The 15,144-nt window shown below is 46.8% G+C and overlaps 1 protein-coding gene across 2 annotated transcripts in view; it reads right to left on the bottom strand.

Moving 5' to 3' along the window:
* The window catches only part of ralgapa2 (Ral GTPase activating protein catalytic subunit alpha 2), a 100,865-nt gene that overhangs the window by 13,927 nt on the left and 71,794 nt on the right, over nucleotides 1-15,144 (bottom strand). For both annotated transcript variants that reach the window (XM_071524705.1, XM_071524706.1), the window contains exon 39: nucleotides 14,544-14,671. In XM_071524705.1, coding sequence (XP_071380806.1) covers nucleotides 14,544-14,671 — 128 coding nt within the window. The remainder of the gene's footprint in view (nucleotides 1-14,543; nucleotides 14,672-15,144) is intronic.

Below are 15,144 nucleotides of genomic sequence, written 5' to 3'. Positions count from 1 at the left end.
TTAGCAGGCTGCTCCATCCCTGCTGGACCCCATCGGCCGACCGCCACCACCAGCCCTCATCATCATCTCTCTCTCTTTTCTCTCTCTCTCTCCACAGGGACCTGTCCTGAAAATGCCCGTCCGCTGGGATCCGTTTTGTGCAACGCGCAGCCCCACCCAAACGCATGCAGACGCACACACACATGCTCTCACACAGGCGTTTGCATAAGTAGGCACGCAGGCACACACACACAAACACCCACCCACATACACTCTGTTCTCCAAAATAGCCTATGTTGACCTCTGAACTGGTGTCTCTCTGGAGAGCAGCATCCTGACCGTCCAGCCTCTGCCTTTGTGTCCCTCAGCCCCCCTGCCGACAGCAGGCCTCATGCCGCCACTGGCCCCTGACCTACACTCAACATCATTCAAACACATGCACACACACACTAAGCCAGCAGGGATGTTTACGCATATATGTGCCATTAGGATTTACCCATGGTGCAAGTGATTGATTTACACAAAAAACAAATAAAGTTTGGGAATGGGAGGCAATTTTTTGCTAACAGTCTAAACTCTCTTTTTTTTATAGACAGCACAAATGGACATGCTCAGACACAATGTATACAAACATTCACACACACCACACACACACACACACACACACACACACACACACACACACACACACACACACACACACTTAATCTGTAGATAGGGAAGCACAGTAGGGGGGGTCTCTACAGAGCCAGATTAGGGATTTGAGCAAAGAAGGGGTCTTTAACGTCCCATTCTGAGATTTCACTATTTAGAGTCCATTTATAAAACACAGAAGTCAATTAGCTCTTAAGGTCTCCAGTGTTGCACCAGGGTCAGGATGCCTTAGGCTCTTAAGGAGAAATAGGCTATGTCAGTGGAGGAATCCCCTGTACAGACTGATGGGGCTCTACATGCAGCTAAAACTTGAAAACTAAACCTAGTCCCATTCATGATATACTTCTACATGGACGATTATAATCCTCACAAAAGGAACACCATCCCAGCTCAAAATTCTGGGTTTTCTAGATGAAGAACACTCAAAAAAATCACCACCTAAAAAAAAGAAAGAAAGAAAAACATCTCCGCTATGTGTGGGGAGAGTGCCACTCTTGCGGTCCTCAGGCCTCCAAGGCAGCAGCCAAGGTTAATCCTGTTTGTAGAAGCACTGGTGTTAAAAGGGCCTCTCGTGGTGAAGAGGGACAGTTTAGAGATGAGGTGGAGGGTGCCTCTAGGTGCTTGACCCCCTCCTCTCTCAGCCCCACATCTGCCCATTAACCTGGGCCAATCAGCTTGACCTTGGTGAGGAGAGGAGCGCAGGAGTAGCTCACAGCGCCATTGACTCCCAGCAGTCACATAATTGGCCTGTTAAGAGGGATGTTAAGGGATGGGGGGTGTTTAGGGGTGCCGATGCAAGCAGAGTAAAAAGAAAGCAGAGGCAGGCTACAGCGTGTGGTCATTATTTTTTGTTGAAAGGCATGGTACCCCACCTCATACCAGTATTACTGAATTCCACGCACATACACAAATACTGTCCATCCCTATAGATGCATTCAAGGGTTAAGGCTCCTTTTCAGGCAATGAACAAGTTGCAAAAAGAAAAGAAAGTGCCTGAATTGGGATGAAGTGATCGGTGACATAGGCAGGTCACAAGACACATACTATGAAATGAGTCATTGCACATAGCCTGTTATTGCCACTCCCAATCACTATATTGGACAACGGAGGCCAGGTGGCAATGGAAGCAGCTTGGTGTAACGTGAAGATGTTTAAATCAGCAGAGCATCAGAATGCCATCTCCAGGAGTCATTTGTATGGAGGAATGGATTAGATGGCATATGGATGAGCTGTCACTCAATATGGAAAAGGCGACAAGAGGCAGAGAAATGGAGAGAGAGGCAGGAAAATGTACAGAGTGGAGGAAGAGGAGGAGTGGAGACACAAAAACGTGGGACGGAACTATTGAGAAAGGAAGTGGAGATTGGGTAGGGGGGAGTAAGATGGAGAGGGGGTAAAAAAGAGAAAGGGGGATTGAGCAGAGCAGGTGTTGATTGGAGAGAGGCCGGGCGGTGAGTGCCAGCGGTACCTGTTGTCACAGTGAGGACCGAGGTGCGAAGCTCGTCTCAGCAGAGGGCCTCAGAGGTGTGAGGTGATTATGGGAAACGGGGAGAGAAAGAGAGAGAGACATTTAGACAGAGAGAAAGAAGGAGAGGGACAGAGAGAGTGAATGTGGCAATAAATCTGGCTTCAGGAATAATGGCAGAGTGGAAAGGAACAACAGACTAAGGTGAATGAAGTGAAAGTGTGCATGACAGAAACACAGTAGTGTGATTGCATTGTGTGCGTGTGTGTGTGTGTGTCACACTTCCATTCAGTATGGCAGCCACTCAAACCCTGGTGTCTCATTAAACAGCTTTTTGCTGCAGACACAGCATCAGGACAGGAAACGTCTGAGCGTGTCAAAGATGCATTACTATGAGTGGAGGTGTTTGCGTGTCTATTCTGAGTGTGTGTCTTCTGTGTGTGCATGGGCATACACAACATCAGATGCTCTAGAGGAATAGCTGGTTTCAGTGAGTTTTAACAAGTAGCCTAATTAGGAGCAGTTCCAGGAAACTGGAGCTCTACAGCCCCAAAGGAGTAGGGTCAAACTGTAAGCCCAGGTTAATGACACCTCCTGAGGGGTGAGTTTCCCACAGCGCCAGCTTCTAAGCCCCAACCTCCACACCTCACCACCGTCCATCTGGGATTCAGACAGGGGGATGGGGAGTTATGGCCGTGACATCACTCCTAACCTGTGACATCATCACTGCCCGTCAGTGATTTCACACAGGTTTGCCACAGTTGCAGACAAACTCTGATGTCTGCTAGCTGGCATGACCAGGTTATTTACGAGCTGACTGGAGGAAGTAGTCGCCCATTTTCTCAAGCATGCCAAGTCTCTGGCAGCCCACTGTTCCCCCGGGGGGCACTAAAAATCGATTAGCGCTCCACAGCAAATCATAAGATCAGCACCTATACCAAGTCAATGTTGACCTCCTAAACTATGCTGGAGAAGACTGATGATGTCGATTGTTGTGGGTTCACAGACTCGGTTATAAATGATAAAGCAACAAGTCATCCTCACACCCCAGAGAAACATGACAACATAACCACAAAAGTTCGTCCCTAGTGACATCATAACCATTTGTTGTGGGATGATTTGTTCAACACAACATGACTGCCATCAAAGGCCACTGGGCTTGTGTATTCAGATGAGCTGTGTCTGTAACCAATCTCCTTTTCAAAGGGCTCTGGTCTCCATTGATGAGCACTAACGGAGCAGCCTTAGATGTGAAACACAATGGATAGACATGATTAATCAAACACAGGCCCATTATAGCCAGACAGTCACACAGGCCTCACCGTGCATTAACAGAAAGTCATAATAAGATGAGCTACAAAAGGCTGATAGGGCTGAAGATTAACAGATACAGTGCTGTGACTGGCTGGGCGATAGTTTTCTTTGAAGATCTCCTTTGTGGGCTATGATGGCCAGAGTGAGATGAATGCCTCAGCCTTCTGGATACATTATTAGGTCAGGACAAAGGTGGGTATCATAAGAGCTATCTGAGGTAAATATGTATCATCTGTAATAAATACAGGTATATTTTTCCCTCAGTTCCTCCTATTTGAAATGATCAGAATCGGGACATGGAACTGAAGCATCTATCTGTTCTCAATTTGAGCTTATTAATGAAAGTCAAGGATGAAACAGGGAAGGGCATCCTGGACCCTAGTCTTGGGTTTAAATCCAGCTGATGACCTATGAGGCATGTCATGTCTTCTTTCTCCCTTCCATCTTTCTTTCATGAGGTAATCTACAGCCTGATAATTACAGTTACAGATAAGGTGCACCCACGGTCGGTCCACCTGTACCCATCTCAAAGCACAGCAGCAATCACAGTCAGCACCTTGATGTCCCTTAACCTGTATGACACGTCTAAGAAACGAGTCTGACACCACAATTGCAAGAGGAGCGTGCTAACTCTGGGTCGTGCCAAATGTTTCTGATTTTAACCCTATGATAACCCTGTTCAGACAAGCATTGATGAAATATTAAAACAAAAGGAACGGTGGCCTCTGCAATTTTAATGACGTTTGTGGCATGTGCAGGGGAATGACTGTGATGCGTTAACGGCAGGAATCTCTGTCTGCTTCCCCGCCAAGACACGCTGCCGGCGCAGTCTCTTGTTCCTCCCTTGCCCCCTCTATGAAAGGTTCATCGGGCCAATTAAGCTGTCTGGCCTTATGCAAAATGCCAGGCATTTAGCGGGAATGATAATGATTAGCGCCAGGTTACATATGATCACAGTTGTCATGAAGGCATGGAGAAGGGAGGGATAGTTACTTAGGGACGAGGGTGACTTCATTTGCCCTCATATTTGCATTTTGGACATATTTCAATCAATGCCATTGTGATTATAATGAGGTTTGAGCTCTTATCTAAAAATTACATATGCAGAGACAGCACTGTTGGGCCAATTTGTTCTTTGGATGATTTTATCAATATGTTGGAAATGAAAATGATCACTGAATAGCTGTATGTTGTTGAAGAGCCAAGGAATAAATGACTGTCACCCAAAAGATGCAAAGATCATTGCAAGATGCAAAGGCGATTTTGTTATACTGGGTGTTTCTTCTGCAGTATGAGGAGACGGGCGCCCCGAACCCCTGACATAAGCCTAGGATACGTAGTTTCAGGCAAACAGGACTACATACACCAGTCTAACACTGTTCTCTTCCTTTCATTTATTTCTATCTATCCATTCTTCCCCTCTTCCTTTCCAGATTGTAGAAAACTCAGTCCTCCTCCCCCTTCCCAGTGTGAAAGCAAGCTTATGGTGGGGTTCGCCTGGAGTGAATGAGGTGGGTGGGTAAGGAGAGACAGCCAGTGATGGAGGCCCAGCCATCTACCTGGAATAATCTTGAGGGATGAGGATGGCAAAGGGGGACGTATATATGTATACACACAAACGCATGCACACAGATAGACACTCACACACAAAACCTTGGGCAAGAAAGAAAATGGACTTCTGTGTTGGCAACAGCTTTTCCTAATCCTCGCCCCTGGGCTATATTGTGCAGTCAAGCAGGCTATTACATGGCAACAATTAGGGGGGCTGGAGCCCAACACCTGGTCTTCTCCAATTCTGGCCCTTCAGTGGCAGCTGACTGTACAGTCTCATGGCCAGGTGGCCCTCCTTCAATGACATTAGCTAGTCACTCCAGGGTTAATCAGGAGCCTGCCGTCACCCAGTGGGCATGTATGGAGCCCATTCAGACCGGGGGGCTTTTATAGGGAATAGGGATGATGGAGACAATGTTGTTATAAAAACTTGTTCAATTGAAGATCTCGCAGAAGGAGCCCAGATAATCAAACTGAACTTGAGCGAGGGACTGAGGGCCTCTTGGATTCGCGGCCTAAGTTCTGTTCTCCGTCCTGATTGGCTCGAGTGGAGCTCGCGGCGCGTCCACTGTGCATCCTGCAGATTATAATGGACCTTTTCATGGGTGGACAAAAACAGATGGAGGAGCGGGAAGTGCTATACATCCACGCAGACGGGTGACGATGTGGGGGGAGGGAAACTGGATTTTGTCAAAGTCGGCAGATACAAAAACAAGTGGGTGTAGCTAGAGCAGCCCTGGCTATATCTGCCTGCACAAAGCCTCCATTCCAAAGCCCCTGGCTTGGAGATCTGAGGGTAAATAACACTCATTAGAATAACAAAAGCTATAGATTTGTACCCAAATCTGCTAGAGTCTCATCAATAGTAATTAGAGGCTATACATAACTAATGAAGATGTGCACACTACATAAAACAAAGGCGCTGAGAGCTGTTGTTTATCTAAACAGAGGTTGCTGGATAAGTGGATGTCTGCGGCACAAAGCTTTTCCTACATATCAACCGAAACACCAGGAAGAACAAGCAGGCTAAATGACCAAAACATTGATTGTTAATCATGTGTTGTATGAATCCTAACTCTAATGTTATGATATTGTAGGACTAAGAGTATATACTAAGATACTAACTACTAACATACTAAGAGTTACACGTCTTGAGCCGATTAGCAGGATCTGTTGAAATACTTGCCGGCTTCTATAACCAACAATACTTTCTCTTTGTCTGACATCAAACACAATATTATTGCAGCCATTTGCACTGGACAGATACAGAAAGACCTGGCCAATATTTCTCAGTGGTTCTCTTTCAGCCACAACCACCACTTGACAATGAAACACAGACTATCAGTATTAACACATCAAAGGGTGCTTCTGTAAGAAGAGGCAGACAATGCACAGCGATGCACACTTAAATGTTTTGTTTTTGTTATTGCTTTGTTTGCTTTGGCTTGTCTCTCAATGCAGAAAATTCCATTTAGTGCAAAAATGCAAATGCTGCGAGGTACAAGGACATCCTCTAAAAGAGAACAATGGCCACAGGCCAGTGAAGGAGCAGACACTGCCTTTGAACCATTTAAAGAGGCATTAATGTGCAACTTATAAATAATCAACTAATTCCTTCTTAAAACAGCCAATTAAGTCTGTGACATTAAACGCAATGTGGCCTTGTGTTTAAAAAAGCACAATCCCAGCCTCATTATAATAAAAGAGAATTGAAAAACTAATGGCCATTTATGGACAAAGGAGTCCAATAATGTCATAAGGTGTCCTCACAAAAGAGTCCCCAAAAACCCAGGGCCACATCAGAGACTGAAAGATTCCAGGGGAGAACGATGAGTGACATTTTGCTGACATTTCCCAGCAGCATTCAACGCAGGGCCGTCTCAAGTCGGCGTCAGAAATATCTATGGATATGGCTGAATGTGACACAGGCGTTAGGGGATGCGGGTTCTTTCAGGGGACGGCCTCAGCTCTGGGGCCGGTGATGAGGAGCCTGGACCCTGGGAGATTGAATGGTAATCACTGGAGCACAGATAATGGATGATTGAAGGCTCTTTCCACGCCGCTGTCGGATTTCAATATCAGAGAGGCCCTAGAATTGGGATTCTTATCAGGGGCGGTGTGTCAAACAAAGGAGAGCCGAGCGTGAAATATGGGCTCCAACTCAGGCACACGACCATGGCGATTAGCACAAGGATAAAAAAGGCCGCGCAAACAAAGGAGGGCAGATTTAGCCGGACAAAGGGCTGTCCGCTGCCTTGTAACAAGAGACATGGAAGGAAGAAGGGACAGAGAGGAAGGGAGAGAGGACTTGGTAGTAAAAGGAGGACAAGACAAGAGTTTTGCTGAGATGGCTGGAAGCTGAATAGTGACAGAGCCAACTGTTAGAGTGTTCCAGATTCTCTGCTTCTGAAGAGGAATAATGGACCAGCAGGGATGAAATGCTATGTACCCCTCCCCTACCCCATTCATACACATCCAAACAAATACACACACACACACACACACACACACGGTGGCATGAGGCTTCAAATCTCTGCCAAGCCCATCACAAAACAAAACAAAATTATTCCCATTTATCCTCGGATTCCAAGTGCTACAGCTTGCCAGGAAAGCTCATTAACCCTCCCTTCAAGAACCCTGAGACAAAAGAGGGGGAAACAAAACATAACTAATCAATGAGAACGCACCCATTGTGGGGGGAAAACAAGAACACACATCAATTTGGATAACCTGAGAGGGCTAACAGCTTTTGCTTTAGTGTTGCGCTGGCTGGCTACGGGGCGGAGAAAGAAAGTTCATTAATTAAACAGGGCTAGGGGGAACAGATGGAATGGCTAGCTGGATGCTAATCACTTAAAGCAGACAGACAGGTTTTTACACCCGTGCTAGAAGCACCACCACCGCACATCAATCACAATGAACATGTCTTCTCAACGGCGATGCACTCACTACTAGTCCTGTGGTGACACTGGGGTCAGGGAGTTTGGCTGATGGACAGACGCAATGACCTTCTATTAGCAAAGATAGTTATTATACACATTTCTTTTTTTTCTTTTTTTTAGCATGGACATTTCTATTCTTCCGATGTTATTCTTGCCTTGATGAGAATTAATACCCAGACCCACCCAGCTTTTCCATTATGCATTAGGTAGCCATATTGGGCTGATTCATCACTGCAATAAGCTTCCAGTGTATGTGAAATGTGATGAAAACACCATCGCCTCTTTTTCTGTAAAAAATCTGTAGTTCTTTAAAATAATATCTAAATGGGAGAAGTAGCAGACTCCTCTTCAGAGGCGGTAAACAACCTCTCTGAGAAAATAATGATACCTCAGAGGTTACTGTGGAATTTTCCTCTAATGTGGTTATTGACACTAGAGACCTATGACAGCAATCAATCACCACAAAATGGTTATCAAATATCTCAAAATGGAAATAAATACCCAAAATGTAGCTGAAATAATAAGGATAAAGGCAAAAATAACATAGCACCCACCTCTGTGGAAACACTATTGCCTCACATCTTGATGTGATTGATGATTATGAATGATTATGTCTTGATTTCTTCTTCATTCTTAACACTGAAGATATTTTTCAAGAATCTACGTGAATATAAATTTTACAGCAAATTAAATTCTTAGGGCTTTAACATTGTGGTAACAACATTAAACTAGCAATAACATGAACTTATATTGATAGAAGCCCAGCAAGCGTTTCATATAAAAATACATAAATCCATACACAATACACAAAATCATTACAAGACTGTAATGGTATGGTCTGGTTTACGTAATGCTACCTGACACCTTCTGCCTCTCTGCTGAGGATGGGAGAGAAAGGGCGATCCCACACAAAACTGGCAATCTCCCTGGCTTTCACTTTGCCGCTCACAAACAGACAGATGTCAGGCATGAATGCGTAACAGACGGAGAGAGAAGGGGAGGGGCAGGAGGGCGGGGGTTCAAGTTTAAGAATACACAGAGCATGACATTCTTTGGGTTACACTATGCTATGCAATTTTTACTGATGCTAGATGAAACTCCAAGGTTTCTCACCATTTCATGTACTGAAACAAAACTGTGTTGTTTCGGCTACTGATATGACAGCTTCTTAACATTCAAAATAATAATTTAGCCATTGTAAATAATAATTATTAAATGCATCACAATGTTCTAATGTGGCAAATGCTGCCATTATCTAGCTACTCTCACATTACACTTGTGCACAATGAGGGAAGCATGTCCTTTCAATGGACAAAAGCACAAAGGCTACCCAATTTACTCTGCACTATTCTACAAATGCAGTGAGACACATACAGTATGCATGTGCGCACACAAACACATACACGCACAAAACACACACGCACACACAAACACATTGGTTTTCTGCCAGAGGCGTTACAAAATAAAGGCAATTTCCATACACATAGAAACAGGAACACAAACACACACAACAGTTTGACACCAGCAGTGTGTGCACGGTGTCCCAGGCGGGGCTCTGGGTCCCTGCTGTTGGCCGTCTGGTTCCACGCCTGCTCTACCTGTGTTTAAGAGGGCCGGCCCCCATGAAGCCCAGAGTGCAGGCTGGGCTGGGCAGGGCCGGGCCCCCAGGGCTTTGAGTGTGTGGGTGCCGTGCAGCGGACGCCTTTTGTTACAGGCTGGGTGGTGAGAGGAGGAGGAACTGAGGTGGGGGGAGGAGGGAGGGAGGGGAGAAAAAAAAATGAGTAATGCTATGAGTCATTCTGCATTAGCAGCAGGGAAGGGAGATAGGGAGGGAGGGAGTGGATGAGAGGGGGCAAAGGGAGAGAATACTTTTGCATGTTGTATGAAGCTAGACGCCATATGCCATCCGAGCCGGGCTGCCTCCTGAGTCAGGGCTCGGGGTTTGACAGGCCTGTGCTTGCCCCCTCCGCACCCCCAAACCCACCCCCTCTCCCCTAACTAACCCCCCACCTCCCTCTAGGCCCTCCTAAGCCCCTGTCTATTGCTCTGGTTGTGCGCGGACTGTGCTCTGTGCGCGCGTGTGTGTGTGTGTGTAGGGGGGGCACTCAGTGATCTGAACACATCGGACATTGTCGCGAGTCCCGGCAGGAACAGCTGGTCAGCTGGAGAGAGGAGTGGGAGGGGGTAGGGGTTGGGGGGGGGGAGACGGGAGGCAGTGCGCTACACTGATAATGGGATTAGGTTAAAACATTCAGTGGGGGAACTCGAGACCCCCCTCCTCCCTTTGTAGCCCCCCAAATACTGCGTAAACTCTCAACTGCTCCTTCTATCAAAGCCACTGCCAGCCTCCGCCCAATCCGCCCTGGCCAACTCCAAGCAGGCACAGTTCAACTCAAAAATGGCCCCTAATGCCCCCCCACCATCCTCCCCACCCAACAACAGCCAACAGCCTCCATGCATCTTCCAACCAAAAGGCTTGCATCCAGAAATACTGATATCCTATTGGATGGTCAATGGCATCCATGGCGCTACAAGCCTTAAGCCTCTGAAACACCTCCCTGCAAGACTTTGAGAACTCCAATTGTTTGGGATTTTATTTACCAGAGCTTTTAGTTGGTCAACGCCCCACAGCCCCGCTTTCCATAAAGAGGAAGTTGGCTAGTTACACTCAGCTCAGCTCAGCCCATTATATGAATCCGGCGTGCTTAGCTCCTCACTGTGCCCAGCCAAGCACCGTGTTCCACAGCGATATGGACTGCTGAGTATTATCCATGAGACTGCCGACAGTTATGGCACAACAGCTGGCAAATTAGACCTATCAGTGATGCTAAATAATGCATGTGAGACAACACTAACATGGCAGATCCTATTCATGACACCCTATCGTGCGTACAGGCGCGCTTTCATCTCTGCTAGGTGAGGAATCTTACAGTATACAAAAGAACGCGCTGTTGTCGGACAAAGAGGCAATGAGAGAGCGGGACAATGACTTGCTCGGAAGGGGTGTGAGAATATGTCATTGTCGATGCAATGACTGTAATGATTATGATGGTGTCCGGGGAGTGCGGCAACAGCGCACAAAGGAGTGCATACGGGATATCATATCCATTATGTTTTCAGTATAGATCCATTGAAATTGTTATTTACATTTCCTTTTCAGGCGTTCTGGCCGCGCAGCGTTGCTGGGGGACTGTAGATATGCTCGCATGAGGCGATGAGGGAACATGACAGACTTCAGTGGGCTTTCTGGGTTCCACTGAAAGGATGAGGCCTCCCTCTCTGCCTTCTGCTACTACACACACACACACACACACACACACACACACAGCCACCTAAAAGCCTGGCTCGCATGACTGGCGATGGGCAGAAACAGATTATGGTTATTGATCGCTGCCTGGAGATGGATCTGTGTGTGTGTGTGTGTGTGAGAGAGAGAGAGAGCAGAGGATGGGGAGTAAGGGCAGCGTGCAAAAGCTATTGATTCTGTCCGGCAGGGAGGCTACGTCTCTGAATCAAGGTCAGTCCTGCTCTGTCTCACCTATTAGAAGCTGCTACACCCCCCACCCCCGCCCCACACACACACACACACACACACACACACACACACACGCACACGTCTTTGCTCCTAACAATACCCACTTCATAAGGAGTGACGGATGGCACATCAACCCCAAGTGCTTGTTCAAGAGAGAAACAAGTCCTGGCCGCTGGATAAAGACATTATTCTGCAGTGACAGCGTCAGTGTGAGGGATCTTCGTGCTACGTGGCAGCAGACAGCAAGGCCATCTACTGGCAAGGCCAGGTTCATGTAACTGGGTATGAGACAAAAGGGCCGTCTATCTCTTGCAAGTCAATATATCAGTCATACATCAGTTGCATGCAATGACAGCTACCACAAACAGAAGCACTGATAAATGGTATTTGCTTACGCTGTTGCTATCTGTTATAAATCAACAAAAAAGTGTGGTTACATATTGTACTTTTTGTGCTCACCAATATTCAAAATGCAACTGTGAAGGGCGGATTGGTCGCAGACAATACACTTAGAACACACCAAGCCAGGCCAGCTGCTTTTTCCATCAGGCGTATTAATAATAGATGATACATTATGAGTTGTCTGTGAGAGGCTTGTGATATGATGTCTATGAGGCCATGGTTGTCTCTTGACAGACAAAATTGACACAAATTCTAACCAACAGTGAGAGCTGGTCAATGCGCAAGGAAACAGATGCGACAAACACAGAACTGTGCAGTGATCTCACAAAACGGAGAAAGGGAGGGAAGGAGAGAGAAGGAGAGATAGAGGAAGAGATGGAGGGGAGAGAGAGAGAGAGAAAAAGAGAGAGAGAGAAAAGAGGGAGTGCCTGTCTATCTGAAAAACACTCATGTAGCCCATCTGTGTGTGTGTGTGTGTGTGTGTGTGTGTGTGTGTGTTTGTGTATTTTCTGGAAATGTGGCTGGTGGTCATTTTTCAATATCAAATCCTATTAGCCTGAGAGATCCTGTGAGCGTTGCGGCAGGCTGCTGGAGTCCTCTCCAGCCTTGTGACGGAGCGGGAGAGAGGGCCACAGCGCCATACTGGCCTTTTATCTGGACACACGGGGGTCATACAGCTTCTCTTTGAAGAAATATTCAACTAATTACCTTGGAGAGCGGCCTCGCAGGCAGAGAGCAGATTGTGGATTGCTGAGGCATTGTGAAGGGGTAAACTAAGGATGAGGATTTCATCTTTGCACAAAAACAGACATCTCTAGAAAAAGAAGGCTGGGGTCATTGTTCCGACTTGTGAAAGAAAAAGAAAGAGCCATATATCCCAAGAAGACAAGAGAATGACGACGGGAAAGGAAAAGAGGAAAGTGCAAAAGGCCAGGTACAATACAATAGCTACTCCAATGATGAAAGCAAATAAAAGAGCGGTTGCACTCGCGGGTCAGACTTTTGTGGATTCATTTTGTTTTGCCATTACAGTTCTTTGCCACAAGAATAACTTTGTAAATTGCGTCGGCTATGACATTCCTCGATTCTAATTCTTTCCCAAAATACCAAAAAGTGGCTTCACTCAGATATATGACATACACCAAACTTAACATTGAGTGCATTCCTTCGTTTATACATTGCCTCTCTCCTCGCCAGCTCCTCCAGCCAGGCAGACAAACTACCCACACAGACAGACATGCAGACACCCACGCTGGCAGTGCGCTCAGCTTGGCGCATCCATTCATCTCCACTCTTGGAGTGTGTGGGGCCTGGCAGCCTATCAGTGCCAGAACTCCAGAGGCAGCGCTTATCTCCTCTCATAGATCATGCCTTTGTGTTGCCGGCTCCTCTGCTAAGGAATGCCAGGTAAGGCTCTTCTGGCCCAGCACAGGCCCAGTAATGCCCCCCCCCCCTCCCCCTCCTCCCCCACCACCCCCAAGGCTCGCAGAGGCAGGCAGGCCTGTGGCTGGCCCCCCTCCGGCACTGCGAGTCACACTGGGGTAATTCACTTGGCGTTGGGTAACAGACATCTGTCACTCAGGATGCCCCCGGGGACATGCAGACAAGGCCTGATACAGGGTGGGGGGGGACAGGGGGTGTGATGCACTGCGAAACACATGCAGGCAGACACATACTTACACACCCAACTGTAAACAATACACACTGTTGTGGGATAATTAAAGAGAGAATACCTGTGTTGTAAATGACTACAATACAAAGACTTACTGATATTTATTTTGAACAACTTTTTCCCGTTTTCAACTGTTTCTAAACTTGGACTATGCCGATGTCTTAAAAACAATAGATACTAGACTTCCACCCAAATGAAACCTCCTTGGGGGAGGTTTCTATAGCAACCGCCAGAGGGGCAGCGTGGTTCTGGTGAGGCGGTGCTGTACATGCTGTCCGAGGCGGAGTGGGGCGTTAAGGGAGATCAGGTTTCTCCCTCCAGGGGCCATCCCCACTCTACCCCCCCACTCCTCCGCCCCCCGCCCCCCAGAGCTGCTGGCATTCACATGCTAATTCATCTCCATTGGTGATTACACTCCCTTTAAACCAACTGACAACTACAGCTGGAGTCAGGCGCTTAACGGCACACTGTTGGATGGATGGGTGGAGGGATGAGTGTGTGTGTGTATGTGTGTGTCTGCTTGCGTGCGTTTGTTGACACCGTTCGTATTTCGGCTCTCCTTGTGTTCCATAAAACATCAGTGATAGATGATGACACATTATCAGCGCTCCTACCCAAAACAGCCCCACACACCCTCACATGCTGCTCCAGGCTGTGAAACAGCCCTGGTCTAATAGCTGTATGTAAATCAGCCAGCCCATAAAGATCAGTGTCAGCACTCAGCCGTGTACGTTGGCTGACGTGACACGCACACCACATGTCTGAATGAATTTACCCAAATGGGCCACTGGTGGTGCTGAAAATCTAAGCTCATCTAAGCTCTTTGCTGTTAGCAAAATGTTGAGGAGCCAAAGCTATTAACAAAATCATAGGGCTACAGGAATCATCCGACAAACATTGCTGAATGTATCCTCACAACCTTTAATGGTCACAGCTGTATGAACGGTTGGAATTGTCGTGTTCTTCTCACGAGCCGGTCTAGGACAGCGAACAGTAAACAGAGCAGAAGGCATCGGGGGTAAAGGATACAAGCTCTGGTAGAGAGTCAGCCGGGACTTGACAGCTCTGCTGGCATTGATACAGGTGGCCCGCACTAAGCTTGGCAGTAGCGTACCAGTGATGATGGCGCCGTTAAACAGAGGCCCAAAGAAAGGGACCTGAGGGAGGGAGAGAAAAAAAAAGAAAAAAGAATAAGAAAATTAGTTAGGCATTTCAAAATTAAAACACACTGATCCAAACTTAATTTGGTCAGTGTACTCTCATTACTTAAGTGCATCAAAAATTGGACAGGTTTGATTAAAAATCTTCTTTTGAGGTACCGTTTCTCCATCTGTTTAGGGCCAGGGTTCAAGTTGAAATTGGATTTTGCCTAACTTTGCATGACAACCACACATATCTAATGTGAATCAATGTTGGGTAAATGAAATTAAAATGACAATCAATACTAAACAATGGTCTCATATTGAGCTACCGAGCAAATACAAAGGGGCAATATGCATTTCAGCGGCAGCGTGTGTGAGTGTGTGTGGGTACACGCGTCTGTTCGGGCATATCGGAGGGGCCCTTAATCACTGGAGCTCAATGGTCGTTGACCTGGAAGTTGACGTGAATGTCAAAGTCTCTCCAAAAC

This window comes from Centroberyx affinis, unplaced genomic scaffold, assembly GCF_046629955.1.
Source record: "Centroberyx affinis isolate AG114_WGS23_722 - 3 ecotype Tasmania unplaced genomic scaffold, CSIRO-AGI_Caff_v1 ptg001226l_1, whole genome shotgun sequence".
NCBI classification, from domain to species: Eukaryota; Metazoa; Chordata; class Actinopteri; order Beryciformes; family Berycidae; genus Centroberyx; species Centroberyx affinis.
This window is presented reverse-complemented; position numbering and strand designations above follow the sequence as displayed.